At 39.4% G+C, this 27,500-nt stretch overlaps 1 protein-coding gene across 1 annotated transcript in view; it reads right to left on the reverse strand.

The window, feature by feature from the left end:
• The window catches only part of FOXP2 (forkhead box P2), a 461,901-nt gene that overhangs the window by 5,745 nt on the left and 428,656 nt on the right, over positions 1-27,500 (reverse strand). Inside the window, exon 19 of the mRNA XM_068401530.1 lies at positions 27,423-27,500. This exon is cut by the window's right edge and continues 86 nt beyond it. Coding sequence (XP_068257631.1) covers positions 27,423-27,500 — 78 coding nt within the window. The remainder of the gene's footprint in view (positions 1-27,422) is intronic.

Here is a 27,500-nt window from a genome sequence, read left to right on the forward strand (position 1 = left end):
CCATCTAAATTTAACTATATTTGTTCTTATTTGTTTGGGAGATATGTTGCAAGGGAATGTGGGGTCATTTAGAAATTACTTTTATCACTGAAAAACATTTGCACAGTGTCTTCTGAAAGGGGAAGAAAAACCATTCATCCCTTTATAAGGCAATAGAAGTAATTGTGTGCCTTGAGATTTAAGGGACCTTTGATAAGGCTGGGTTTTCTACTTAGTATTTTTATTCAAACATTTCTAAGAAGTGTTGAAAAGAACTTCTGAACCCCCTTTAAGCTTCAAATGTCACATATTTTCTTCAGAATTGTAAGTGACTAAGTTTTTCATGGAAGTCTTCCATGTTTATAATCGTGATAGAATGCCGTATTCATCTCTTCCAGATGCTATAACACTACTACAATATTCTGTCCCCTATGTTGCTCCCAAGAAATTGCATTTTGTGCGTCAGTATACGTAGTATATTCCTTCATCCATGGTGTTCCTCAAGGGTGTGTACTGGGACCAACACTATTTAATATGTTCATCAGTGACGTAGCCAGTGGGATTGAATGCACCCTCAGCAAGTTTGCAGATGACACCAAGCTGAGTGGTCCAGTTGATTTGCTGGAGGGAAGGGATGCCTTCTAGGGGGACCTTGACAGGCTTGAGGAGCGAGCCCACGTGAACCTCACGAAGCATGAGGTCCTGCACCTGGGTCAGGGCAATCCTCAATATCAATACAGGCTGGGGGATGAAGGGATTGAGAGCAGTCCTGTGGAAAAGGACCTGGGGATACTGGGGGATGAAAAATTGGGCATGAGCTGGCAATGCACACTTGCCACCCAGAAAGCCAATCGTATCCTGGGCTTCATTAAAAGAAGCGTGGCCAGCAGGCTGAGCGAGGTGATTCTGCCCCTCTGCTCTGCTCTCATGAGATCCTACCTGGACTATTGCATCCAGCTCCAGGGTCCCTAGTACAAGACACACATGGACCTGTTACAGCAGGTGCAGAGAAGGGCCACAAAAATGGTCAGAGGGCTGGAATACCTCTCCTACAAAGAAAGGCTAAGAGAGTTGGGGTTGTTTAGTGAGGAGAAGAGAAGGTTCCAGGGAGACTTTATTGCTGCCTTTTGGTTCTTAAAGGGGGCCTATAAGAAAGATGGGGACTTTTTACCAAGGCTTGTGGTGACAGAACAAGGGGCAACTTTTTTAAACTTGAGGAGGGTAGGTTTAGATTGGGTGTAAGGAAGAAATCTTTTACAGTGAGGGTGGTGAGACACTGCAAGAGGTTGCCCAGAGAAGTTGTGGATGCCCCATCACTAGAAGTATTTGACATCAGGTTGGATGGGGCTTTCAGCAACCTGATCTAATGAAGGATATCCCTGCCCACAGCAGGGGGGTTGGACTGGACGATCTCTAAACGTCCCTTACAACCCAAACCATTCTATGATTCATTGCTATGCCTTCCTTTCCATGCTTAAAAAATTCTAACTACAGAACTTTTATTTTTTACCAAATGAGTTCAGTTCCTTTAAGGGTGGTGTCCAGGTTGTTTTTATTACATTTCCGTGGTTGGAGTGCAGCCACTGTACAAACAGGGAGGATAACAAGAAATATCCATTAAAAATGCTAGTTTCTCTTATGCTGTAATTTTTTAGTATTAAGGACCTCTTTTTTTTTTGCAAGGATAGTTCAAAGATTATTTTGATGATTTATCTGTGGAAGAATTAATAGCTTAGAAGACTAAACAGGACAGAAAACTTTCATTTTTGTCAACTATACTTTCTTCCAGATCAACAGTAAATCAAGATCAAAATCAAGCAGTTCAGTTTGTCCACGCAAAAATAAATTTCATAGGCTTTTCTGCCAGCAGCTTAAGAGTACAGCTCATAGAAAACACTGCCATACAAACACCTTTTTCTGGAAGTGTAAGCACAAGGAATACCACACAGGCTCTTGAAACTAACATTTCTCTCAACTCTAGAGTTTGTTTTTCAAAATCAAAGGTTGAAAGGCAAAGTTGAGGCATGTTGGTTAGCAATGTAAAGGATCTTACATTTACAGTACTTTATGTGTGTTCTGAGGAGGAAGCAACTATACAAAATATATATGAAAACCAACCCCCTTTTTTTTTTTAATTTTCCATAAGCAAAACAAGATTTGAACACCCATCTTTTAAATTGCTCAATACATTCTTAAGTTGAAGACTTTCAGTATAGTATGATATATCCCAAGATATTTATTGTACACAGAAAGCAAAATATTGAGATTAGTATTTGTATGTAACTAATATGAAAATGTGTATGTGTGTGTTTCAATAGACAGATATATATTTAAATGTATTTATTTGCAAAATTCTACACTACCATTTTGTTATACAGCGGGAGCAGTGTACTAAGGACAAATTCCCATGTGAAGTGCTGAGTATTTAAACATAAATTCTGAAGAAATATTTATATATGCCATGTCTTTTTATTCATAACTACTCAAATAAATCCTAACAACTGGTCATAGGTTAGTGATTTCTGACTTCTGATCAGAACTTACTTATCCACTACTCTGATCAGAACTTACTTATCCACTACATAATTGGAATCTGTATTTTAACGAAGATTAGTAGGGTTCCTTGATAGACCAATCCTCGGTTCGGAACTAGTCAGTATTTTTTATTAATGACATAGAAGATAGAATAGAGAGCATGGTTATTAACTTCACAGATATCAACAAAATGGGAGGTAATGCAAGCACATTGGTGAAGATAATGATATTTCCAATATGTGGCAACTTGAGAAAATACAGGTAGAGGTTTGGAAAAAAATGTTATATGAAGAAAGGCTGAAAGAAAGATATCTTAGGTTATAGAAAGAGCAACAGGTCAGATGCTGGAGTTTAAAATTAGTACAGATAGTGAGGCACTGGATCAGGTTGCTTAGGGAGCCTTAGAGTCCCCATCCTCGGGGGCCTTTATGAAAAAGTTAGACACACATCTGTGAGAAGTGAGTTCAGTCACTGCTAAATCTTTGGTCGAATATAGGGATGATGAAGTCATCTCTTAGCAAGTATTACTACTACATCATGCCCAAATGTCCTCATCGAAATGGCCGTCTCCTGTGGAACCAGCGCTGGCAAACTACACCTCTACCTGAGCTCAGGTCTAAGAATGCAGTGTTACAAACAGGAGGTGAGGAGATGCCTGCAGCAGCAGCAAAAATAAAATATGGCAATGCTAAATTATTTCAAAGAACTTTTTGGTAAAGACATAAACAAATGAACATACTCAGTTCCATGGATCACCTTCTTCGCAATTGGTTGATCTACTGTTATAAAAGCAAATTTTCTTTGTACCCCATCACTTTCAAAGTGAAACTCTCTGTGAGAGACCTTTGTAATATAAAAGAAGGATTCAAATAACTTGCAGATCTGCCTGCTCATCTCAATACATTATTTCTTCCTTGCTCATAGATCACAGAACATGAAGTTCCTCTGTCTCTGCGGCTGCCTCAAGCATCCACTCTTCCACATGCTTTACAGATTTACATGGAGATTTTTCTCTCACTCGTGCAACTGGCAAACTACAACTTCACATTCTCGTGTTCTCAGATGTATACTATATCCTTGAAGACATCATCATTTATAACATTTAACTGGAACGACTGCCAGGTGCCAGGTAACAGTTGCTGGACACTTACAGAGGCCTCATGAAGACTGTTTGTAGGCTGCTGGAGAAGAGCTTCGAGGCTTCAAAGGAAGAAGAAAGATAACAGGACAGGCAACTGAGGGATAAATATATACTAGGAAGGAATGTATAAAGTAACTTCCAAATATTTAGAGATCAAGCCAAATTCCCAAAGCCTACAATAACTCGTCTGATACAAGGTGAACTTGTCTTTTGAATTTTGCACATGGTTAGCCTGATCATGCCTTGGGAAAACTTGTTTAGTATAATGGCTACTAAAATCCTGCTGAAATCTAGGCAACCGCAACAAAACAAGTGTTACATTCAACTTTTAAACATTAGAAGGTATGCTGTTGCTGACAAGAAAACAATCAGACCCTGTAACCAAGTACATGATTTCTTAATTAAATTGAGTTGAGCTGGTGTCAACAAGGAGAGAAGTTACTTGATACAATATTCTCAATTATGGATAACATGTTTTCTACAGAGGTTTCACGTCACATCAGCTTTAATGTAAGGGGATATCGAATCCAGCAAAACAGCAGTGAGAACACAGAACAACAAAATATAAATAATTACAATAAACAAGGTTTGGATTTGGTTAGTAGAAATAGTGCTCATTCCAGGCTTTGAATAGAAAATACAATTTTTCTTTGGAAAAAAATATAAAGTCAGACAATGCCTTTTATAATCATCAGCACTGAGTTACTACAGAGATCCTGAGCACTTCCCTTCTTTCAAAACAGAGATTAAACAATTTAGGTTTCCCTATATTTCTTTCATCCAATTCTACGGAAGGAAAAAAAGAATAAGTTCCTTTCTCATTTGTATATGTAAAAAAGAAAAAGAAAAAAAAAAACAACAAACACACAAGGGGTTCAGTGTTTAACTCTGAAAGCCGCTGGGGAAGTGTCACAACCCCTCCAGGATCCCTGGTGGAACAAATTCCACAGTTTAGATCCAGGTCCTCTAAACATTGTTGCCCATATCCACACAAAATCTTGAATGTTCTGCTAAAATCATTTAAGGGAAAGTGCTGTGGGACATCATGATCGAGAGAGATGCTGTCTCTGATAGTTAAGTCAATGTAATGACTGGCACTGAAAAGACTTCGCTCTTGGCTTTGTGTTGAAGAGGTGGTAGACGTTGAGAGAGAAAAGCTGCCTAGGTCAATGTGCTTACTGTGAGCTTTGTAGGCAAGCATATGGTCTGCAGCAAGTCATGTAGTTTTTTAAGATCTTTCAACGCATTTTTATTGCACATAGGGGTTGCAATAATCAGTCTAAAATCATAAAAGGGTGATTTTTTTTGCTGGGCTGCAGCTGGAAGTATTTTGTATTGCTATGGTGACTTAGGCACCTAGTAACACTACGGAGTTTCTTACTTTGGTATTCAATGGCACAAAGGGCAATAAATTAGATCATGTCTTGAAGTCCCTCCCAGTCTTCTTTTCTACGAGACTTTAATTTTGATACTATTGACTCACTAGCTTTCCTAGTGACTTCATGTAGAAGTATATAAAGATGACAAATTTTCTGGAACTCAGCTGAAGAAAGTTTTCCCAAGAGAATCTTCGGGACTGAACAATTTCTAAGCCATATGTGGTATAACTACCTATGTTGATTATTTCTTTTAAGATTTTGTTTGCCTGTCAAAGTAATAAAGATTTTGAAAGTAAAAAAAAACCACAACAAAAAAACAACACAAAAATGAGGTAGCTCCCAAACGACTTTAACTGTTTCCCAAACCAAATGATGTACAGTTGGACCCATTCTTCCTCACAATTCTGTAGACAGCCTTAAACCCACAAACATTACATCTTCAAAATCAATTGGTTAGTCTGCAGGTCTTTTTCCAGCTGTATTATTTCTCCACTATCTTTACTTCCATCACATTGACTACGCTTCAGTATATGAAAAGAACAAAACAGAACATGTTATATTTGTGTTACACAATATCTTTTAAAGAACTCCACATTTACAGTGTAACTTTTTCCGTTAAGACACCTGAATTTTTATTTACATTTTTACTTATTACCCACACTGCCCTCAATTCTTTCATGCTGTAGGCATCCTGAACTACAAGTGCAATTTTAATTCAGCTACACAAAGTGTTCCGTGTATACTTTGGGAGAAGATATTAAAAAGACCCACAGCTACAGAATTCTTCAAACTGTGGAAGTCTGAAAATTTTTGTGTCCAAGTCACAAGGTAAGCTATTAAAGCACAAAGAGTACTGTGGCCAAACAAATTCTTGCTGTACATTTCTATATTTTAGTATTTGAAGAACATTTTTAATCTTTATTTTTATCTGAAGCATCTTGGCTTTCTAAAGACTATTCTGTGTTAACATCTAACATTATATAAAATATTTTCCTAGTTTAACCTATTGAAACACATTATTTACAACTTCTATTTCTGTCTGAACTAATATTTTTAAAGCTGTGACTTTCGTTAGTCTTTTCTATGAAAATATTTTTCACCAAATATTATTTGGTAAATTGATAATCACTATATCTCAGATGTAGTAACTGACCTGTTTGTTTGTGGTTTTTTTTTTTCCTTGGAGATCTGGACTAGTATTTCCTCAGGAAGAGCTGTAGCTCATCTTGCCAGTACAGCTCTAGGTCTGTAGGATATCCTATAGCAGTTTAAAAATAAAAGCTCTCCTTTCCAATCCACTATTTCAGATCTAGAATTTTTATATTTATGCTTTGGTAGGCAAATGGAGACAAATCCTCAAATCCTACAGTATTTTCAATATATCTAATTCTATTACTTTGTCTCTGTACAATTTCACGCTATTATAAAAAGTTTATTATTTTTCTTAAGTAGAAGTGAACTGTTTATTGACATGAATATGTACAGCCATTTAGGGAGATACTAATCCAAATATTGAGAAAGGGAAGAAAGCGTATTAGACGAGTAATTAAATACAAATTCAGTAATGCTACAACTGTCACAGAATCCATTATTATTTTTCCTTGAACATCAGGAATCATTTGCCCCATGTATTTATCATGTATACTGAAATGCTGAAGAAGTGCTATTATTTTGAGATAAAATAATGCCTATATGCAAATCCCTAGCTTCAAGCAAGAAAGGGAGGAAGGTCCTATTGTCACATATCCTTGTCAGGCAGCTGAGGGTGTGCTACCTCATTTCACTAAGGAGGGAGTGAAGCTACAACGTCCTGGTGGAAAAGACTGGAAATGTGATGCCTATAGAAGCACTGCTCCTCAATGGGGGTGTTTCTGGATGTGCTTTGTCAACCTGCCACTTTCACATTACACCCTTCCTGGGCCCTTCAAGACCCATGTTGAGAAAAAAGGGGAAGTAGAAACCTTTTCTCCTCTCAAATGCAACACTGAAGCACAAAAAAATACCTTCAAAATATACTTGTTTTTGTATCTATCACCTTACCCATCACTAAGGATTTCAAGTCTACATGGTGTAGTTGGAAGTTGCACTCGCTTGGTGATGGAAAGCAGGAGCAACAGCCCTAGCTGGCAGGCACTGCTGCAGACTCTGACAGGAGATAAGAGTGCGCTGGAATAATTAATTAGGCCAATAAAGTTTGTCTTCTTTAGTTCATCACTAGAGGACACGGCGTAAGATGGAATTAATGATCAATGGTCACAAAGTGCCTCTGGCACATCAACTAAGGTGTAAGAGCAAGTAAGAATGAGTTTGCATAAGTCTATTACTGATTTTACAACCTCCAAGACTGGAGACTTGCTTTCCTATTTATAATAGATGTTGAAAAAATTTTATCAGTCACTGTAAAAGAAGCTAGTGTTCTTCATGCCTTCCCTTCAATTATTTTAAGATAAAAGGTAGGTGAGTCCCCCTGGGAAAAAAAATAAATAAATCACAAACCCCATCATTACCAACTGCACAAAACTGGTCTTGCAAACACAACTTTTCTTTTGTGACACCTTAAAAAGATGCAAACTCAGTTATTGCTATTGTAAGATCCATCCATTGCTATTGTAAGATCCATCCATTGCTATTGTAAGATCACAGAATCACAGAATCAATCAGGTTGGAAGAGACCTCTGGGATCATCGAGTCCAACCGTTGCTCTGACACCACCATGTCAACTAGACCATGGCACTAAGTGCCATGTCCAGTCTTTTCTTAAACGCATCCAGAGATGGTGACTCCACCACCTCCCTGGGCAGCCCGTTCCAATGTCTAATAACCCTTTCTGAAAAGAAATTCTTCCTAATGTCCAACCTGAACCTCCCCTGGTGAAGCTTGAGGCTATGTCCTCTTGTCCTATCGCTAGTTGCCCAGGAGAAGAGGCTGACTCCCACTTCACTACAACCTCCCTTCAGGTAGGTGTAGACTGCAATAAGGTCACCTCGGAGCCTCCTCTTCTCCAGGCTAAACAACCCCAGCTCCCTCAGCCGTTCCTCATAGGTCAGACCCTCCAGACCCTTCACCAGCTTGGTCGCCCTCCTCTGGACTCGCTCCAACATCTCAACATCTTTCTTGAAGTGCGGGGCCCAGAACTGGACACAGTACTCAAGGTGCGGCCTCACCAGTGCTGAGTAGAGAGGGACGATCACTTCCCTAGACCGGCTGGCTACACTATTCCTAATAGAGGCCAGGATGCCATTGGCCTTCTTGGCCACCTGGGCACACTGCTGGCTCATGTTTAGCCGGCTGTCGATCAGCGCCCCCAAGTCGCTTTCTGCCGGGCCGCTTTCTAACCACTCTTCCCCCAGCCTGTAGCGCTGCATGGGGTTGTTGTGGCCGAAGTGTAAGACCCGGCACTTGTTTTTGTTGAACCTCATGCCATTGGTCTTGGCCCATCTATCTAACCTGTCCAGATCCCTCTGTAGGGCCTTCCTACCCTCCAGCAGATCGACATTCCCACCCAGCTTGGTGTCATCTGCAAATTTGCTGAGGGTGCACTCAATCCCTACGTCTAGATCATCTATAAAGATATTGAACAGCACCGGCCCCAGAACTGAGCCCTGGGGAACACCGCTAGTGACTGGCCGCCAGTTGGACTTTGCCTCATTCACCACCACTCTCTGGGCTCGGCCATCCAGCCAGGTTTTAACCCATCGAAGAGTCCACCCATCCAGGCCCCGGGCAGCCAGTTTGTCTAGGAGGATGCTGTGGGAGACGGTGTCGAATGCCTTACTGAAGTCTAGATAGACTACATCCACAGCCCTGCCCTCACCTACTAAGCGGGTCACTTTGTCATAGAAGGAGACCAGGCTGGTCAAGCAGGACCTGCCTTTCATGAATCCATGTTCGCTGGTCCCGATGCCCCAATTGCCCTGCATGTGCTGTGTAATGGCACTCAGGATGATCTGTTCCATCACCTTGCCTGGCACCGAGGTCAGGCTGACAGGCCTATAGTTCCCTGGATCATCCTTCCGGCCCTTCTTGTAGATGGGCGTTACATTTGCTAATTTCCAGTCAGCTGGAACTTCTCCAGTTAACCAGGACTGCCGGTAGATAATCGAGAGTGGTTTGGCAAGTTCATTTGCCAGTTCCTTCATTACTCTGGGGTGAATCCCATCCGGGCCCATAGCCTTGTGGGTGTCCAACTGGCACAGCAGGTCACTAACCGTCTCCTCCTGGATTACGGGAGGTTCACACAGCCCCCCGTCCCTAACTTCAGGCTCTGAGGGCCGAGTCTCCTGAGGACAACCGGTCTTGACATTAAAGACCGAGGCAAAGAAGGCATTGAGCACCTCTGCCTTTTCCGCATCCCCTGACACTACACTACCCTCCTCATTCAGCAAGTGGTGGAGGCTCTGCTTGACCCTCCTTTTGCTGTTGATGTATTTGTAAAAGCTTTTTTGGTTATCTTTGACTGTAGCAGCCAAATCAAGCTCTAATTGAGCTTTGGCCCTTCTAATCTTTTCCCTACACGACCTGGCCACGTCCCTATAGACCTCCCAAGTTACCCGACCCTTCTTCCAGAGCAAATAGGCTCTCTTTTAAGATGATGTAAGAGCATATTTCTCCTTGAGCTTGGTTGATGAAAAGCTTGGTTGCTTTTGCTCACTCTCTCATTGTTTTGTCTTTATGGAAACATACTCTAGGACCACAGGATAATTCAGGTCAAAGGAGCCTCAGGAGATCTCTAGGTCAGCCTCCTGCCCAAAGAAGGCAGAGCTACAAGGTCAGGCCAGGCTGCAAAGGTTTTTACCCAGGTAAAAACCTCCAAGGATGTAGACTATACAACTTCCTTGGCAACTGCCCCACTCACTGCCTGACTGTCCTCATGAGGAAAGAGTTCTCTTTATACCCAGTCTGAACCTCTCGTTTTAACTTATGCGCACTCTCTCTCAGTCTACCACCACAGTGAAGAGCCTGGCTCCATCTTCTTGCTAATCTCCCTGTAGGTACTGAGGGTCAGGTCCCCTCAAAGCCGTCTCTTCTCCAGGCTGATCAAGCTCAGCTCTCTCAGCCTCACCTCACAGGGCAATCCCTTCTGCTTCTGACCATCCTGGTGGCCTTTTGCTGAACTCGCTCCAGTTTACAGCTGTATTTTTTATATTTGAGGTGCCAAAACCAGACACAGTATTCCAGGTGTGGTCTAATGAGTGCTGAGCAGGGAGGGATAATTATTTCCCTCAGTCTCTTGGCCCTCTGCTGTGCTTAAAAATACAGCCCAGGACACTGTTAACCTTCCCAGCTGCCAGGGCACCTTGTTGGCTCAGGCTTGCTCTCTGCCAACACCCCCAGGGCCTTCTCAGCAAAGCAGCTCCACCGCCAGGCCAGCCTAGTATGCATCACCAGAAGGGGGTCTTCCTTCCTCAGGGCAGGTCATGGCATTTCATAAAGTTCCTCTTGGCCCAGTCCTTCAGCGCATACAGGTCCTCTGAATAGCTATCCTACCCTTATGCATATTGACTGTTCCCCCTAATTTGATGTCATGTGCAAACCTGATGAGAAAGAGGTCCATCCTCCAGGCCATCAATAAAGATGCTAAACAGGACAGGTCCCAGCATGTTCTTATGTCCCAGGAGAAATCGGAGAATACTCAGGTATTGCTAATGGAAGACCAGAGTAAAAGGCAAGAACTATTATTACTTGGATGTAAAGATCTAGCATGAACATGGCAGAGGAAAGCTACTCTGAGTGTGTATATATCTCTGATACCAGAGGGGAGGGGGACAGCAGGAAGGTACTCATTATTATCTGAAAGTCTGAACTAAGTGAACACTTGATGCTATTTTAAAGAGGACATGCCACAAGCTATATAAGGTGTCTAAAAAGGAGGTACAAAGGATTAAGAAGGCAGTTTAATGCCAAAAGTCTGAAAAAAAAAAAGGGTGATTTTATCTGTATCTTTTTGATTTTAGGGGAATATAGATAGCAGAAAATATTAAGACATTACACTTTTATTAACAGGAAAAAAAAAAACTAACCTTTTTAAAAATCATTTAGAGACTTATTGGTTACCAGGGCATTCCCAATTAGTCCTGCCACAACTGAGAACATATTTTCTTGCTTGTACTTGCACAGATAAAAAGGTTCTGGATTTCAACAGTAACAATTTTGCTAATGTTATAGACTACTGAGACTGTACAAATTTTCAAAGAGCTAATAAAATCATTTCAGATCTGGGAGAACTCCTTGTCTTATTTGGAAAAAACCCCACGATTTTAATGAACTAAAATTGAGAAATGGGGCTGTAAGTAGTCACAAGAAATATCAGATGGAGATTAGGAGTGATTAGGAGTGACTGAAGGGAGAATAAGAAATGAGGGAAAGCCAAAGACATGAAGACAAATGGTTTCCTGGGATGAAACCCAGATCTCACTTAAGTCAATGGCAAAATTCCTCTTGACTTCATTAGGGCCATGATTTCACTTGTGAAATTTATTCACAGCAGAAGATGTAAGTGAAATATGCAATGCATCTGACAGAACACTTGGGGAGAAGGGGGAGTAACCAAAGGTGATACACATAGTGAACCACGTATTTTTCTACTAGATGAGGTGGAATAACCGGTATATATAAGACCACTAATTTTACCTGCCCTGAGAGGCTTCTAAGAGTAATACACCATTAAACAAGGAGAGCGGATGGATGTATTTTAACTCGCAAATTCCTGTGAGAAACTTCAAAACTCTAACTTATACTAAAATTAGACATAAAGATTTGCCTGTAATAAAACTAGATGAAGGAAGAACAAAAGATCATTTCATAACATGGAGGTAGGTTAACTGCGACAATTCTCTAAGATCCTATATTTGATTTCTATTTTGAATATAATTATGAATACCCCAGAAGAAGATATAAACAGAGGTAACAATACAATATATTTAGATTAGTCATATGTAAAGTTAACTGTGAAAAAAAAACTAACAAAGCTGACAATCCATGGCAGATCAATTTACTATCGTACAAATAAAAGAAAAAAAATAAACTACCCATATACACCTATCTACTGTAACCAATTCGGAAGTATGTTGTTATGAATCCTCCAATGGCACCTCTGCTTAAGAGGTCAAAAACCAGTATGTTAGACTAACTAGGAGAGAATAATGACAGTGACAATAATACGAAACATGTTTATGTATTTATAGTAGGCTCTCACTTCAACTCGTATGTTCAATGTACTTGACTACATTTTAGCTGTTACTCACTCATCTCAAAAACGACACAGCAGAATCCAGAAAAGAGTAACAGAAGTGACCTATGGCATGATAAACATACCTGTAGGAGGAAACAATAAAAATGATAGGAGTACTTTCACAGAATCACACAGAATCACAGAATGTTAGGGATTGGAAGGGACCTCGAAAGATCATCTAGTCCAATCCCCCTGCCGGGGCAGGATTGCCTAGACCATATCACACAGGAACGCGTCCAGGCGGGTTTTGAATGTCTCCAGAGAAGGAGACTCCACAACCTCGCTGGGCAGCCTGTTCCAGTGTTCAGTCACCCTTACAGTAAAGAAGTTTTTCCTCAAATTTAAGTGGAACCTCCTGTGCTCCAGCTTGCACCCATTGCCCCTTGTCCTGTCAAGGGATGTCACTGAGAAGAGCCTGGCTCCATCCTCTTGACACTTGCCCTTTACATATTTATAAACATTAATGAGGTCACCCCTCAGTCTCCTCTTCTCTAAGCTAAAGAGACCCAGCTCCCTCAGCCTCTCCTCATAAGGCAGATGTTCCACTCCCTTAATCATCTTCGTGGCTCTGCGCTGGACTCTCTCTAGCAGTTCCCTGTCCTTCTTGAACTGAGGGGCCCAGAACTGGACACAATACTCCAGATGCGGCCTCACCAGGGCAGAGTAGAGGGGGAGGAGAACCTCTCTCGACCTGCTGACCACACCCCTTCTAATACACCCCAGGATGCCACTGGCCTTCTTGGCCACAAGGGCACACTGCTGGCTCATGGTCATCCTGTTGTCCACTAGGACCCCCAGGTCCCTTTCCCCTACGCTGGTCTCCAACAGCTCTGTCCCCAACTTGTACTGGTACATGGGGTTGTTCTTGCCCAGATGCAGGACTCTACACTTGCCCTTGTTATATTTCATTAAATTTCTCCCCGCCCAACTCTCCAGCCTGTCCAGGTCTCTCTAAATGGCTGTGCAGCCTTCCGGCATCTCAGCCACTCCTCCCAGTTTTGTGTCATCAGCGAACTTGCTGACAGCGCACTCTAATCCCTCATCCAAGTCATTAATGAATATATTGAATAGAACTGGTCCCAGAACCGACCCTTGCGGAACTCCGCTAGACACAGACCTCCAACTGGACTCTGTCCCGCTGACCACTACTCTCTGGCTTCTTTCCTTCAGCCAGTTTACAATCCACCTCACTACCCGATCATCCAGACCACACTTCCTCAGTTTAGCTGCGAGGATGCTGTGGGAGACCGTGTCAAACGCTTTACTGGAATCGAGATAGACCACATCCACAGCTTTACCATCATCTATCCACCGGGTAACATCCTCATAAAAGGCTATCAAGTTGGTTGAGCAAGACTTCCCGTTGGTGAAGCCATGTTGACTGCCCCTAATGATCCCCCTATCCTTGATGTGCCTAGAGACAGCACCAAGAACAAGTTGTTCCATCCCCTTTCCGGGGATGGAGGTGAGGCTGACCGGTCTATAGTTACCCGGGTCCTCCTTCCTGCCCTTTTTGAAGACTGGAGTGACATTCGCTTTCCTCCAGTCCTCAGGCACCTCTCCCGTTGCCCACGACTTAGCAAAGATGATGGAGAGTGGCCTAGCAATGACTTCCGCCAGCTCCCTCAGCACCCGCGGGTGCATCCCATCAGGGCCCATGGATTTATGGACATCCAGGTTGCTTAATTGGTCCCTGACCCAGCCCTCATCAACCAAGACAGATTCCTCCTCTATCCTGACTTCTTCTGAGGCCGCAGGGGTCCAGGGCTCCTCAGGACAGCCTCCAACAGTATAGACAGAGGCAAAGAAGGCATTCAGTAACTCCGCCTTCTTTTTATCCTCTGTCTCCAGGACCCCCACCTCATTCATCAAATACTTTGAACTGATTTAATTTAGCTGCCGCTGAAGTCAACGCAAGAGGAGTAGCAGCTTGGAGATACGAGTAGAAGTGATATACTAGAAATAAGGAAATAAGGAAAATATAGGAAAAAAGCAAATGTTCACCTTACCCATACTTACAGGTCACCCAATCTAATATGGCATATTTATGATCATTTTATCACTACAGTTATCCCACTACTAATTTCTTCTAATAATAAAAAGACACAGAGCCACTGCTAAAGAAAAGTTTTTAAAATCCTCAGTAAGTTACACAGCTAATGAGCTGTGTTTTTTTAATTTACTAAACATTTTTAATAGGATTAAAATATGTACGTATTCAATAATTCTGAGATGCCATCTGCCATTACTCTACAGGAAAATGTTATCACAGATATTGACCCTCACACCACAAAAGCCTGCCAGCCATTAATTCACAGAGATTAGAAGCAAACCTCTCCTCTTTCCTTTCTGTATCATAGGCACTTCCCAACTCAGGGATGATTTTGTGCTGCTCATCTACAAAATACACCCATACATCTGTTCCTAAAGTGGCTGGAGATAGTGCTTGGTGCTTCTTGCCCTATCAGTTTGACCCTGCCCAAGTGCATCAAAATACAAACTCGTTCACTTTAAATTAGGGACGGCTAAAACTTGCAGTTTCTATTCTAAGCAAAGTTTGAAAATGGACATTGGTGGCAAATCAGAATGAAAAGGAAAACATGCATAACAAGTTTTTGAAGAATTTCAGCTTCATAGTAATGAGTCTGAGTTGAAAAAATGTTGAAAATAAAAAAAACAACAACCAAATATGTCCTCCTCTTCCTGTTAGCTTTGTACAAAGAAATGAGCTTTGTACAGAGAAATTTCTAGAGAATAAATTCACAGATTTGTTGACACCCACATGACAATTTTATTTCTGGGCAAGAACAACCCCATGTATGAGTACAAGTTGGGGACAGAGCTGTTGGAGACAAGCATAGGGGAAAGGGACCTGGGGGTCCTAGTGGACAACAGGATGACCATGAGCCAGCAGTGTGCCCTTGTGGCCAAGAAGGCCAGTGGCATCCTGGGGTGTATTAGAAGGGGTGTGGTCAGCAGGTCGAGAGAGGTTCTCCTCCCCCTCTACTCTGCCCTGGTGAGGCCGCATCTGGAGTATTGTGTCCAGTTCTGGGCCCCTCAGTTCAAGAAGGACAGGGAACTGCTAGAGAGAGTCCAGCGCAGAGCCACGAAGATGATTAAGGGAGTGGAACATCTCCCTTATGAGGAGAGGCTGAGGGAGCTGGGTCTCTTTAGCTTAGAGAAGAGGAGACTGAGGGGTGACCTCATTAATGTTTATAAATATGGAAAGGGCAAGTGTCATGAGGATGGAGCCAGGCTCTTCTCAGTGACATCCCTTGACAGGACAAGGGGCAATGGGTGCAAGCTGGAACACAGGAGGTTCCACATAAATATGAGGAAAAACTTCTTTACGGTGAGGGTGACCGAACACTGGAACAGGCTGCCCAGCGAGGTTGTGGAGTCTCCTTCTCTGGAGACATTCAAAACCCGCCTGGACACGTTCCTGTGTGATATGGTCTAGGTAATCCTGCTCCGGCAGGGGGATTGGACTAGATGATCTTTTGAGGTCCCTTCCAATCCCTAACATTCTGTGATTCTGTGATTCTGTGATTTCCCTTTAACAAAAAAAAAAGTATCTTTGATTAAAAATGCTTAATGAAAACATACAGATTTTTGTCTTAGATTATGAAATTGATAATTAAATTGACTCTTCTTTTTTTAAACTTGGTAAGAAAATGCCAAGACAATAAATAGGGATACCCCATCTGCATTGATATATTATCAGCTATGAATGTTAATAATACTTACTACAAAAATAATCAGATTAAATCTTTGAACTGTAGATAAAGAAAGGATCTTTCTAAAAAACCAACATACTAACAATATGTTTTCTTTAAATATCAAAAGAGGCTCAAAACTCATGCACAATTAGCCCTCCTTACAGAATCAACATTTTTAGGAATCAAGTTCTGCCTAAAAAGATGACATTAACATAGATTTTCTGATTCTAGTGACTCTTACTAAAGTTCCCATCGTTGACACTGGCTTGCTCCCTTTGGTGTCTAAATACATGTATTTTCTCTGTGATAGAACTACAAAAAAGTAGAAACTTGACTAGGAATTAGCTTAGGGCACAGGCCTCTCAAGTCTTTCAAACCGTCAACTGCATCTAGTTCAAACATCGAAAGTTAACACGCTAAACAAAGGAAACGATTAGGGAGAAAGAGCACAAGACTTTTTAAGGTAAAAATTCAAAGGAAAATGACAAAGTACTAGAGATTTGAGTGTCTGTACATTTTGGGGGTTGTTGAAGAACCATCGAAAAAGAGCAAGTCTGAAAACAACAGAGTTTAAGAGGCTATGGATCTGGCACGCTCTGTAGTAGGTAAAGGTTGGGAGGTTTTAAAAATTGTACCCGTTACACAGAAATTTAGTAGCAACAACTTAATATCTCAGTGTTATTTGCGGGTTAGAGCAGGCAACTGTTCTCTATGCAAAATCTGTGAAGCTCTTCAATGACCCAGGAAAAGCTGAGGGACAATTTGGACTGTACTATGTGTGTACATCTTAATATAAATACAGGCTATATAAAATTGTTTATCTATTTCTGTTGAAAACTTTTGTATCAATGAAACTCTGCTATCTTAGAAAACATGTAGCCGATTAGATAGTGTGGGACAAAAAGGCTGAAAATAATATCCTTTTACTAACACTTCCAGCACACTTTTGTAAGTGAATCATCAACATTTTTCCACAGTGGCACCTAACCCATTTTGTTATGATGTAGCAGCAAGGGATTAAATAGCATTACACTTACACCTGGGCATGGTACATTTTTTCTTCTGGAACAGTCTTCACTGAAAATGTTGGTTGATAGGTATGTTCGCTGGGTATGTTTCAAAATTCTCAGCAGGATGCTACCAAAATACTTCATTTTTATATGCTAATGCTAAGTTTCTTGGAGCATTGATCTTTTATTTTTTCAATGTTTAAGAGCTAGAAATTGAAGTAATGACTAGCTTTGCCTGCTAGAACAAGTCTGGAGAATACCCAGCCCTTCAATATGTTTTTTGTCAAATAGTTGATGGCAGCATTTAACAAGTGGAACCGCACGCCACACTCGGCAAGGACAAATGGGTCAAACTGACCTGTGTAGGACTGTCTGCACTGCCCTAGCTGACATTTCGCACAGTAGTTGAATCTTACGCTCACTATATATTTTTCTGTAAGGCTAAGGTTCTTTCAATCGATATTTAGCTATGACAGCTGTTCCAGATTACAAAGTAAAAAGACTTGGACAATCTCCGCTAGCCTCTAGTAAGACATGACATACATGAAAAAAACCTTGCTTTTTCCACATTTATCATAAGAATTGAAGAAAATAGGGTTGGAAGGGATCTTAAAAGATCATATCGTCTCTTCATCCCCTTCCTCTACCCCAAAGTAGGATCATTTATACCTAAACCACTTCTGACCACTTCTCACTTGTTCTTAGAAGCCTCCAGTATCAGTAGTTCCACAGTCTCTCTGCACTGGTATACATATCTGCACTTAATTATCTTACAGTCAGAAAGTTGTGGTGTTTTTTTTTTTTTTCCTGGTGTCTATCCTAACTCTTCTTGCTGAAATACTAATCAATTATTTCTTGTCCTGTTCCCAACGGACAAGGACAAATTCATTCCCATCTTCTCTGCACAGCATTCTGAAGACTGCCATCATTTCCCCACTCAGCTTCTCTCTTCTCAACAAATCTAGTATTTTTAGTCCTTCCTCAGTCTTCAGGAAAGGCCCATCAGAAGAACTGGGTGGAGGACAGAGCTTACTTTTACGTACAATATTCCTGTGAAGCATGCTTTCACACCCGCATACCTTTGTCAGCACACATTCAGCTGGTGATCTGCTACAATTTCTAGAGTCTTAAGAATGCGTATCCAGTCATCACCACCTCATGTTTACACCAATGGTTGTTCTTACATGTAACACTTCAAACTTATTCTAACTTTTCTCAGCACGTTTCACCAAATTGTTAACACCATGTGAATACTAATCATGACTCACATTTTTTATGCTGTTACAGATTTAAGATTTGGATGTGAAGGACAACATTTATGAAGAATATGTTATATCTGTACGGCCTCTGCAAGACAATACAAATATAGTCTGCCTGCAGACTGAGTTGATTAGGAGATACCTGAGATATCACAGAGCCTTGGTTAACATATCCTGCCTCTTAACTGTACACTTTAGCCTGTGCTTAATGCAGACTTCTGCTTCACAGGGCAGTATATTCCAGCCGAATGAAATATATACAGTGGAATACATTGTTCATTACTACATCTGTACATATCTAGCTACAAAATAAAAAAAAATATATTTTAAATTGTAATTCCAGTAACTCTAGATTGATAGAAAAGCATAATTATTTCCACCCTTTAACACTGTACTACAAAAATATACCACAACAGTTCAGCTGAATTTAGCTAAAATATGTTTTTTTCCCTGTAAAAACAGAGAGAAAGAAGAAACACATTATATACAACTACGTCTGGAATTCTTCAAAAAACTCTGTTAACACCTGCACATGAAAATAAATCCAAACTGACTAGTTTTATGGAATGGCTACTAGAAAGATGAGGAGAATGGACAGTCTGCTGTATCAGAAAGAGCCTGTTTGGTCACCCAAAATGAAGATTCAAAGTTCACAGTATGCTCTCTAGAACACATCTGAAAAACAAACAGGAAGAGTAAGAAAGACTATGTAAGCTAGAACATGTATCAGTGGAACTAAACTGGAATATATTTAGTCTGGAAATTGGAATGCGGCTCATAATCATCAAAGGAATGAAGTTCCACAATGGCTTTCAAATTTGAGATGGACTAAAATTTTAGGAGAGGAATTGTATGGCATAGTTGCCTACAACATGACTTATTTCCTGTGTTCTTAGAACAAGATGAGATAAAAGCTCAGAGAACATTTTTCAGCTGTGACGTCTGATAATGCCAAATTTGCAAGGAATGAAGAAAAAGAGGGAAAACATAAAGAAAAACAAAAATCAAGTCGGGGGAAGTCCCTAAATACCCAGAGTACTACTATCAGAGCATAATACTGCATCAAAGAAACATTTAGCCTTATCCAAGTCAATCAGAAGCTTATGGAAGTCTTTGAAAAGGGTTAGTGAGAGGCCATGATCATACAAAGTCTCTGCAACATCATTAAACCTCTATTAATGGGTACAGTGGAATAAATGATCTTGGTAAGTCTAGGTAAAGGAGGACGACTACAGGATTTGTTCAGCCTAATTTAAGATATACATTTAATATTGTTGTTTAGTTGGAGAAAACCACCGGAATACCTGCAGTTATAACCCTAACAGAGACTACAGTGGGGTCTGTACTACACATATGCATTCCCAGCACGGTTTTAAATCACAGACTGCTGTTAGATCCAAGAGCACATTTTCCTTACTGCACTTTGCCAGAAGACTGTGAACACTGCTTTTGTACATGGACTTAACCAGGTATAAGCACGTCTTTAGTCATCTTAAGATTTGAGTACTTCAGTGTGACCTACACATGGGGTTTCACACTAAGATGAAGTCTTTCTATAAAGTCTTTAAAAAAAAAGTGCATTGAAATTTTTATTCTTTTAAAACATGTAAAATGTCTAGAGTTTTCTAAAAATTCTAAAGACTAAACAATAGTCAAATAATAACACTTCCTCAGAATAAAATTCTATATTTTTCAATGAATCTTTGCTTGGATTTATGGATCATAATTTAAACTACTCATATAAACATTACCAACTGGATATAATTGTATGTTTTTATTTAACCGTTTACATGATACGTAAATGTAGAGGAACATTTTGGACAAATTATTTACAAAAAAATATCTAGAGAGTCCATTTCCAAAAATTTTGGTGTATGTTATTAGTTACTCAAAATCCAAAAGCAATCATCAAAAGTGGCTAAAATTCATAACTGTATGTGCAGTTTTAGAAATACACTGTAAATGGCACTATCATCTCAGCTTTTGTGTTGTACAAAGACAGGAATCTCCTATGAACTAAATTTAAGAGTTACATAACCACATTGCAGAGAGATTTAGTTGCATAACTTCAAAAACATTCTTAACATCTGTAACAATATTTAAGGTGCTGCCTTTTCTTATACAGACCTGTTATGCGAAAAGCATAAATACCTTGCCCATACATTGAGAATTCATGACAACAGTACCACAAAGTTTTCAGCAAGACAGCTTCCAAAAAGATTCTGTGAAATCCCACAGGAGCCTACCGACTTCTACAAGCCATACTATGGGGATCTGACACTTTTCAGCTGAAGGCACTATATCTCTGGAGTGATCTTTTTGTCAAGAGCATTGGGAATGTACTGTAGAAGTGCAACAATTGGGGCTGGAATAATGTAAAGAAGAAATAGCAACTTCTGATCCAAAGTAAGACATGTAACATTTAAGAAGCTAAAGAGGAAATGATAAAAGACTGGAACATCAGTCTTGAAAGATAAGAAAATTGATGAACAGAAGAAAATGTAGAGCGCAAATGGACTGACAAGTAGTGCAAAATAAATTAAAAAAAGGAGAATATAAACTTTTAGGAAAATATTCAAGTGAAAAGTTATGTCAATGGGAATGGTGAAAAATATTATTAATCAAACATCATTGCTTATTTTTCCATTAGTGCCCACACATGAGCGGCTCTGTAAGAAGGCAGGGAGGCACAGTCACAGCTCAAAAAGAGTTTACTGTCACATGATCCATACAATCAGTAAAAGCCAAAAAAAAAAAAAAAGTAAATGGTAAGAAAATAGTATGATAAAGTGTTGGATGGCTGGACTTGCCTGTCACTTTCAGATGCTTTGCAGTGCAAGGCAAAGTCAAAATTATTTCACTGCGTATTCTCACAATAGAGCTTTTTTCAATGGGAATATACTCAGACAAAAGCTATAACCTTTAAGATCCTATGTTTCCTAGCTATTCCTCTTTTCATATAAAAATAAAAATCAATTTTGTTGTCACAAAGTCTCTTTGCTCATTATCTTCCTTAAGTCAGTTTTACGAATAAAAATGTGTGAAATTAAATTACGCAGGCATTAAAATATCATGTGATTAGGTGAAATGTTTTTGATGAACAAGGATACCCAGAAATACTGCAATTGCTACTACATTCATCCACTCAATTACATGCTTCTCACCTATTTAATAATGCTTGTTACATCCCTGTTAATTGATGTGTTTCGAGAGTTTATTTTCTTATACACTATGTCAAGTCTTACACAATGAACAAGAGACTTGGATCATAGCGGTCTCCTAGAATAGAACAAGCCTACACGGTAAATGCAAAGAGATCATGAAATGGGACAATGCAATGATAACAACAAAAAAAAAAAAAAAAAGAAAGAAGGAAAGACAGGGGATTGGAACATTATGAAGTTAAAGAAACAAGGGAATGAAAGGGATTAAAAAACTGGAATGATAGGTAACCTACTGTAAGTGGTGTGAAAGCTCAACAGTGGGGGACTGGAATAATCAGATATGGGAACGACCTGACAATGGAATGCTTTCAAACTGAAGCACCTCAAAAGTAAATGATCTTAGAGCAGAATAATCATATTTGCCTCTGGGAATAAAATTTAAAGATAAAAAAGTTTGAAAAAAAAAATAACAAGTTTGATGATTATGCAGATAGAACTGCAGAGAGAAATGATCCAGTCGGGGCAAGAGTGGGAAAGGTAAAGGAGTAGGGTTGGGAACGACAGCAGAATACAAAGGAAAAGGTGACTGAAACCACAGATGGCTGGAACTCACCTTTTCACAGAGTTGAAGGCGAAGGACTATGCTGGGTAAACTCATTTTTCTAATTCATCTCAGATTGACTCTTACTCTTGTTCATTTGGACAGAAGTTATTCTTTCTCACAAGAACCTAACACAACATTTTCTAGAAACAGCTTTAAAGATCATGGGATATATGTGTGTCTTGACATTTGGTTTCAAATAATTCCCGTCTTACAAACCAAGCACAGCACTACAATAGCGGAACACAAAAAGTCAGATAGGAGATGAGGATATATGAATTCACTTTTTTTTAAGAAGTGACTCTTGAAAAAAATTACTTTTTGGTTTTCACTGTACTTTTAAAAAGCAATCAACAACTAAAATTCTATAAATTAGTATGACATCCATTATCTCCAGGGTTCTGGATTTGCTGTTAGGAACTACATTATTTTCATAAGTCAATTCAGAATATGAGAGATGAGTTGCACTGTCCTCAGTCCACACTCTTATACACTGTGAGCAGGGAGAAAATAATGACAGCCCCCTTCCACAAAACTTCACCAGTAAGATATTTACTTTCCCTATCTCCTTTGCTAACTCCTCCCACTCCTTATTTAATGAGCTGCAGTGAGTTTTAACAGAACAGCATAACCACCCATTGTTTCCTATGCTAAGAATACATTTTCTCAGTCTACAATTTTCCGACGCTTCTGATGACCAATTTCTTTTTGTTTCCTCAATTGCTATGAGCAGGTTTGCAGATTAAAATTTTACCTTTTTCCCCAAAGTTTATATAAGGAAATAAAATGGCATTTTGCATGATGCATTTGCCAAAATATGAACACATGGACAAGAGATGCACTAAGTGTTCTGGTGATAAAACACCCTGGTCTGTGCCAGTTGCAATGATCACTTAAGTGTGATCAATCTAGTACAAATGCGCAGATAAACACCAGAAAAACAGCTGAACTTGATTTCCATCCATGATGTTCCATCTCTGAGAGTGAGAACTGACTTTCAGTTCCTTCAGAGCCAATAAATTTAGATTCTTAAGTGAACATCAGGCTCATAATGAAATCAACTTTGTGCTATTATTTTTCCTGTCTCATATTTTCCAGAGTTTGATCCCTCCAAAACTCTTCAGCAGTACACTGGCTATGACATGCAGGTTAAAAAGAAGTTGTGCTATTGCTAATGCATGATCTGTCATTATTGTCCCTAAGTATCATTCCATGTCTTGTCCAATGTTGTTTCTTCAAGGACGATAAAAGTTTTTCCAAAGTCTCCCACAACCATGCAGCATTAATTGCACTTGTTTGGATGCTTGTGGTTTCTTTTTTCACTTCAGAAGTCTGCATTTATGCCCCAAAGGTGTGTACTGTGGAGCTTCTAACTAAATCCATGTACAATTGTTATGCAAGATTAGCAGCACCTAGTTCTACATAAATAATGAATTTTTGTATATAAAATAGCTTTTGTTGTGTTTGTCACTTTGAAACCTGTTGCTTAACAGGTAAAACCCACAGTAATTTTGGAGAAGTAGTTTATGTTCAAAAAATGAAGAAAGAAACAGTCTTAAACATTGATTTAAATGAAAAGATAATTGTCTGATGATGATTGTTGACAGCTGGTATTAGAGGAAATCGGAATTTTGAACAGAACATACATGCCCACAGTAAGTAACATATCTTCTCAGTGAAGATGTATGTCAAGGGAGCACTTAGTGCCCATGTCGACCTACCAGGAATCAGATTTGAAGACCAATAAAAGACAGTACTTGGATTTAATACTGCTAAAACACAGAAAGTAGAGCTAGGATTTGAGATCCCACTAGTGATACGCTGCATACCGGATCATGGACTTACCATCTTCCGTCAGATTGGGAATGGAAACTGGGAGCCGTGCAGAATAAAATTTCAGAAGCTTTATGTAATTATTAATACAGGAGACTTCTCAGCTACGAGGCCATGGTTATACTGACCACCTAAAACTCACTGCAGTATTTTTAAGTGTTCAAGAAGTGTAAGAAATTGAGCAGATTATATATCATTACCCACAGGAAAAACTGTAAAGCTTTTCAAGTGCCACTGCCCTAAATACACTGTCTGTGACTCACTGCACTTAACAAGCATTTAAATGTTATACATCCACTTGAAGTTATATACCTACCGTCCTTCTCTAGTCAATGAACAATTTTCTAAGTAAGCTGGTTCACCCACCTATGTTAGATACCTGTCCACAGATGGATAAGTTGATGACTTTAACTGCTCTTACTACTCTGTTTCGAAAACCAGATGTGAAACACCCAGTTCAAATGCAAAGACTGGAATAATTTCCCCACTTTCTGACACTGAGCAGGTAAGGTATTACAATAACAGAAGTAATTTTCTCTGATAATATTCTCATGCTTAAAGCACAGAAATACTGACTACTGTACACACACACAGAATTTTCATTATGTTTATAAAAAGATAAATTTATGCTAGAAAAATTAATGAACATTCCAAATCAAGAAAGTCCCGCCATCATACTTTTATCTGATAAAACGATATTCAGTACCATTCTAACAACCAAATGCCTAACTGAGATGCTTGGCTTTGACACTGTCACTGGAACTCTTTTCACATTTCCTGCTGATGCTCTAATATCAAACAAATGTCTCTCCCTGGAAGCTTGTCTGGAATCCAAACTCTGCCCCTTCCCAATGGCATGCTCGGATCTCTAAATTGCACACAACCTCTTGCCTCTTTCCCTAGTACCATGCTCCACTGCTCCTGGCTGCGTGCCAGCTTAAAGATGGCAGGTAACGTAATTGCTCAGCATATTCCTGGTGTCATGGCTAGTACACTGTCCTGGGAATCAGGAGATGGAGGTTTAATCTACTTGTAGATTAACAGAGCCACCTACTTTACAGGTGAGTGCAGTAATTATGACCCCTCCAAGAATACTTCTCTAGGGGAGAAAGACACAGACTTCCTATGTGAACCTTCTCAGGAAGCTATAAGTAAGTGGATGCTTCTGGCAGTAAAATATATTTTTTTCTAGTGTATTAACTATTTTTCATCAAAAAAAAACCCCCGTGATTATGTAATCTGTGTAGGTAATGTAAAATTTCTCTTAATTGTTTGCCGTATTCCTTACTTATTTTACTTCTGTCATGCTTTCCCTATGTTCTCTTCTCATTTTCTTAAGTAATGCTCTTACACAAAAACGAGGGGTCCTGGTCAACACGGTCATGGAGGCAAGGAAGAGGCCTCTCTCCTTCCTTGGTCCTCTGCCTCCTGCACAAGCGTCTCCCTTCCTTGACTTTTCCTTGCAGATTGCATTCATTCCCTTTTTCATATTCTTGGCTCCCTCGGCAAGGAAAAAGGCAAAAATTTCACAAGTGAGCAGGTACCTAGTCATAGCCTGTATCTTTTGGTTGACAGTTCATAGTCTCACAGAAGCCCAGTAACCTTGCACTAAATTTGGTGTAAGGGATGAATGAACATAACCTCTTTCTCCAGTGGTATCTCACCGCATTTACATTCTGTTGCCTCAATCTATCAAGAACTGAGCGACATGGAGTCATAAGTTTCAAGAGTCACCATGGCAAGTCCCAAAACTGCCAGTTTTGACAAACGGCATATCATAGAAATCAGAGAAGAAGGCTGAATCTTGAGTTAGGGTGTAACTTGAGTTGTCTTTTTTATAGGCAAGAATTGCTACAATATGCTGTATTTTAGCTATAAACACAGCTATAAATGTAGCCATATCTACATAATCATATGCACAGATATCTCAGTTTATCCAGCGGAATGGCAGACAGTACACAGGATATGTAAACAGATCTGCCAAACACTTACAAAGCAACTTTAATAGCAAGTGTCATTCTTTTCTGTAAAGTAGCTGTTTTTAACACACATGATCTAACTCTTGTTTGCTCTTTAAAGTTTTATTGTCTTGGCATTTTATACAGGAAGAGAGCATTAGCATACTCAGGAGAACTGCTAAAAGTAAAAGGCCTCAAGCTACCCACTGCATGGTTGATAGCATAAAGCATGGGATATAAAAACTTTTGTCTGATTGCTCACTTTACTTGTTTTAGAGTAGTGTTACTCTCAAGAGCATATATTCATGTTCTTTCTACTTCAAGTTTTATTACTTCTTCTGTATTATTTAATACATCTAAAGACACTTCCAAAAGACAAATTTTTCCATTTTGAAAAAGTAATGGTTTGGAACCTGATAAAATACATGAATGTTCACAGGGTATTATTTTCAAAGGCAAGTAGGATAAATGTGCAATAAAACAATTAAATGAGTGACAATAAACATTTCTGTGCGATCATAGATATATTAACATGCCAAACAAAAGGAGAAAAACTTGGTAAAATATTTCCCCTAAAAAAGGTCAGATCAAAATAGATTCTCCACACACCAGAGCATATGTAAAAAGGGAGCTTGGTCTCAATTAATGTTACTGCTAAATAACCCACTCTAGAAATTAAAATGAACATTAAAAATGTGAAAGGGAAAATGGAATGAAAAAAGGCAAATCAGATCAGCTATTTTAAACACAGAAAAGAAAGAGACCATAATTGTACATACACATTAAAAATCATCCTACAGTAAACTTATCTAAGTCTACTTAGATATCACACTGCTAATTATTATATAAATAACCTGGGAAACAATAGCTCCAAGATACATGTTTTACTGTTTAGTAAACAAGAAACTGCCACATTTGACACTACTGATTAAGGCCAGGCATTTCTAAAGCTTCAGACACATTTCTGAAATCCACAATACATCAATTTTTAATACTTCCACTCTCTCAGCTCCATTAAAAAGATGGTAGGGGAAAGATTTTAGAGTAATTAATGATATAGTTAGCTGCTAAATATTAATAGGAATCGTAGTCTTGCATAAAATATAACATATAAACCTTGCCAATACAGACGCACCAGTAATTAAACTTGAATATGTAATTACACTGATTTATACGACAGGCAAAAAGTTACACTTTACTGGCTTCTATGTAAACTGTGGGCAACAGTTAAACTTTGCATTTTACGGTTTATATAAATGGGCAATATCTCTACTACAGTTCATAAACGGTTTAGAGACTCATAGTTAAAAATTACAACTAATTCCAGCAAGAATGTTGTGACTATACCTTACAAACCAGGCTGTGAAAATGACCACAGAGATCTGCCTCCCATTACATTCAATACTTTCAAGCAAGTTGAAGAGGTTTACAAACAAACAAAAAAAAAGCAAAAAAAAAAAGCAGCTTACACCAATTTAACTGTTTTAACATAAATATTTAGTTTCAAACATATAATTCCAGATATTTCACTTAACATGTTTCAAAGCACTTTTGAATAATATTGTGTCTTAGACTAAGGCATTTTTTCTTGGAAGGATGCTAACTGCACTTACATGTGAGGCTGAGGAGAGCAGCCTGGACTGCTGTTTCCATTACTGTCAATGTGATCCAGTGAACCATTGAGATCTTCA

This window comes from Nyctibius grandis, chromosome 5 (assembly GCF_013368605.1).
Source record: "Nyctibius grandis isolate bNycGra1 chromosome 5, bNycGra1.pri, whole genome shotgun sequence".
NCBI lineage: Eukaryota > Metazoa > Chordata > Aves > Nyctibiiformes > Nyctibiidae > Nyctibius > Nyctibius grandis.